Here is a 3,697-nt window from a genome sequence, read left to right as displayed (position 1 = left end):
GGTGCAGTTTCAGTGCCAAAATTATTGTGCACCCAGTGGTGGCTACTTCCTTGAAGCCGTACCAGGTAACTGAGGTGAGCGAATTTGTCACCAGGACTATTAATAGCCCTTTACGGACAGTTAAACTATATTACAATAGTCCTCTGCATTCCTTTTGGTATGAAAGAGAGGCGAGAAGAAAGCAATTGTTTAAAGAAAGTCGTAATAAGTCCTGTTTGCTGTCTGCCACAAGCAACCGTTGCACCTTTTAAAAAAAACAAAAACACTTGCATTTATTATTGCATCTAGATTTTACAAAAACATTTGTAGGTTCGTAACCATTTACAGCCGAAGTTATTAAGAGCCACTGTAGCCCAAGGAGCCACAGGTTGCAGTCCTCTGAACCAGAGCTATAACGGTTTAGATCAAACTACATGTTTGATTGACTCAGACAGAGACCAGATCTAAATGTAGAATGTGGAAAGACAGTTCAAAACCTATGTTCACAAACTTAGATTTACACTTTGTTCTATACATAAAACTATGTGTCATTTTCATTCCGCTTTACAGTAATCAATTGCTTTGCATTGGTCAATCCCATAAAATCCACATAAATACATTGAAGTGTGTGGTTGTAAAGTGACAAATTTTAATTTTTTTTAATTTTTTTAATTTTTAAGAAAAAATTAAAAGGATAGCAATGCTTTGCAATCCTTTTTGCACTTGACACATCACCAGTTAAAAAAATGTATCTTTCTATATCCCTACAAGTGCATATCATGCAGCCTTTAACCCCTTTCACAATCTCAAAGGACCTAATCTTGACTAGTTTTTTTTACTTCCCTTTAACTCACTGATATGCTTTCTTTAAGAGTCCAGCGAACACAATAAAAAAATAAACACAATTGTAACTTTAAAAACTCTTTTCCTTGTCCACAGACACACTACAAGAGAAAAAGTCAGAATAGCATGTTGTAGTCTATGCTTTTTATGATAAAAGAAAAGGCTGAAAACAATTACCTTCATTAAAAATGCAACATTTTTATTCAAATATACTTAAAAGTACATTTTTAAAAGTGCTTAAACACAAATTTAAAAGAAGAAGTAATTATGTTAGGTTTTTTTTAAGGAAAACAAGTGTTCACTGCAGACCCTTGTAGTCAGTCTTTCTTATTACCAACAAAAATAGGATTTTTTTCACATGAAATCCTTTCATTTTTTTATAGCACCAAATACCTTAAATAATCAAAAAGTAATATAAGTCCTGTGTGCTATCATTTAAGGTCACCGTTAGAGAGCTTTTTGAGCTGAGAGTGTGATCTCTCCATGTGGGAAGATCTTTAAAAGAGCTGCCTCGATGGAGAAAAGGTGCTCGTCCTCCACCTCCGGACAGCACAGTCTCATAAACTCTGCCAGCCGGAGCAGATATTCGATATTGTGGCCCGTTTTTCCACTGGAAATTGAAATTTGGGCTGCAATCTCCACATCTGAGGCTGGACCAAGGTAGATGGGGTTGTCCGATGTGGCGATGTAGACCAGAGCCAGCAGAGGAGTGTGGCTCTTCTCTTTAGGAAGAAATTCCACAATTTCTGTTATGTATCCTCCCATCATAACCTCCCTGACGTTGAGGTACTGAAGGGACTCCTCCATGTGGGACTCTGGCACTTCGTAGGCAACGCCCCATGTGCAGGCCTGCGCTCAAAAACACAGCAGTGTCAGCAGCTGTGCTACGTAGAACAAACACACTATGCTATGATCAGATCTGATAGATGATGGAATCCATATTTACTATTCTTTCATGTTGGAAGCAATAAATAAAAATAAAAGACAGTAGAAAGAAACACATTTTGTCAAAAATATTTCAATCTCAAATTTGTATTTCTTTTACTAGGAAGTTAAGTAATTGACCAACTCAAAGAAGTACACAATTATGAAGTGGAAGGAAAAATGACACAACACAAAAGCTGAAAAGTTTGACCTGCATGTGTACTTTATCCCTCTTTACTCTGTTACCCTTAAATAAAATCCAGTGCAACCACTACCTTCAGAAATAACCTAATGAGTACATAGACCAAAGAACACACAAGCCAGGTCAGCAACAAAGATTTGGTTGATTTCAGTTATGAAACTAAGCTTTCATCAACTTTTAAATCCATGGCCATCCACCTAAAACTGTCATCAGCAACTTATGCTGTCTAGATCCACTTAAACCTTGGATGAAATAAACAAAAAAAATACTTGGAAACCAAGTTTTAGAACTGTAAGCTAAGTGAAAATGTTTTACTGGGATGCTCAAACTACAATTAAGTTCTTTCTTTCTTTCATTTTTAGGCTTTAAAGCAAAGTAAAAAGTAAAACCTATTAGAGTAGACCAAAACCTACTGGGTTTCTTCTACTGAAGGAAAATAAATAGACATTAGGTAGTCCAATTAAAAGAATAAACCTGGATGACATTCTTCTAACAAAAACTAAAACTTTTACCCATGAAACTTGTTGTGCCTACATGTGATTCAGTTTTTAAGATCTTGTTTTATTAGATACTCAGTTATGTATCTTCATTCATATCCGACATGTTTCGATGTTGTACTTCCATCTTCCTCAGAAGTGCTGCTTCAGTACAACAGCTGTGTCGCAGAACACCATCTTACTAAATTACATACACATATTACTAAATATGTGGCATATTTAGTAAGCTAAATATGCCACATATTTAGTTTGTGAAAAAAGTAAAAAGAAAGAAAATGAAAACCAGGTAAAATCTCCTTTTGACTTCACAATTATATAGAACTTTGTGTTGGCCTATCACATAAAACCACATTAAAATAAAATTAGTTTTTTGGCTGTAATGCCACAAAATGGAAAAAAGTTCAATTTTCCAGGGAATTGTAGGGCATATTTAGTACAGATTAGAAAACATGAATGTACTTACCTCCTCATCTTCTACTAGTGTGGCAACTCTGCCTGGCTGAATAGCAAAGATACAGATAATTATTATGTTTTATACAACACAATGCAATACATGTACATTTTAGTCAATGAACTGTCTTCAATACACAAAAAAGAGAAGGTTCATGGCCTCAAAACTCACCTTCTCTTTATCCCCTCGATGGAAATCATCCCCATGCCAGAACCGTCTCTTGTATCCTTTAATGTAACCAACTTTCCGTCTTTTATAAGCAAAATCCGGCTTCCAAACTAAAGATCCGTAGCCAAAGATCCAAAGACTGTTTTTTTCATGTGCCATGTCTATAAGTTTCATTCTGATCTCTATTCTCTAAAAAACAAGAGACCTTATGTCCACAGGTAGCTTCCTCTCTCTGATACGTCTTATTTTCTTCTGTCCATCCTGTCTGCTACACTTCACTGCTCCTGTTAGATAAGTGTTGATTCTTCATATCATCAGCATATTGAAAGGGCTGAGCGTATTCTTTGCTCTGGCTGTCCTCTAATTTAAACTTGTAGATACTGTCCGTTCCTCCACTGAGCTCAAGAGAAAAATAACACGTGGAGTTGTTGTTCAGTGACCGCAGCAGCACAAGCTCAGCCAATAAAATTGCAGAGTGGGCGGGGTTTAAATAATGTAAGCCTATCAATATTGAGCAGTGACGCAATTGAAGTTCATGAGGTTGGACAACGTTGAAGTTGAGAAGGAAAAGCAAAATCAAAGTTTAAATTTAAACACGTTTTAACTTTTCTTTGGCTATAATCTTACCTTTTG

General features: G+C 36.0%; 1 protein-coding gene across 1 annotated transcript; it reads right to left on the bottom strand.

Annotated features, from left to right (window-relative positions):
- Nucleotides 1-1,102: 1,102 nt before the first annotated feature.
- LOC102216390 (glutathione-specific gamma-glutamylcyclotransferase 1) lies at nucleotides 1,103-3,449 on the bottom strand. Its single transcript, XM_014476227.2, has 3 exons — nucleotides 3,068-3,449; nucleotides 2,909-2,944; nucleotides 1,103-1,671 (listed from the first exon to the last, which is right to left on the bottom strand). Exons 1-3 carry the CDS (start codon nucleotides 3,236-3,238, stop codon nucleotides 1,270-1,272), a joined length of 609 nt encoding a protein of 202 aa, XP_014331713.1. The 5' UTR covers nucleotides 3,239-3,449; the 3' UTR covers nucleotides 1,103-1,269.
- Between the last annotated feature and the right edge of the window lie 248 nt (nucleotides 3,450-3,697).

This window comes from Xiphophorus maculatus, chromosome 19 (assembly GCF_002775205.1).
Source record: "Xiphophorus maculatus strain JP 163 A chromosome 19, X_maculatus-5.0-male, whole genome shotgun sequence".
NCBI classification, from domain to species: domain Eukaryota; kingdom Metazoa; phylum Chordata; class Actinopteri; order Cyprinodontiformes; family Poeciliidae; genus Xiphophorus; species Xiphophorus maculatus.
The sequence above is the reverse complement of the archived record's forward strand: the minus strand, read 5'-3'. Positions and strand labels throughout refer to the sequence as shown.

Bases quoted from the DNA above. Each gene is read 5' to 3' on its own strand.
- LOC102216390 (XM_014476227.2), bottom strand. From the start codon at position 3,238: ATGAAACTTATAGACATGGCACATGAAAAAAACAGTCTTTGGATCTTT. The intron at 2,945-3,067 runs GTGAGTTTTGAG...TTTGCTATTCAG, and splicing joins ATCGAGGGGATAAAGAGAAG to CCAGGCAGAGTTGCCACACT. The intron at 1,672-2,908 runs GTAAGTACATTC...TTTTGAGCGCAG, and splicing joins CACTAGTAGAAGATGAGGAG to GCCTGCACATGGGGCGTTGC.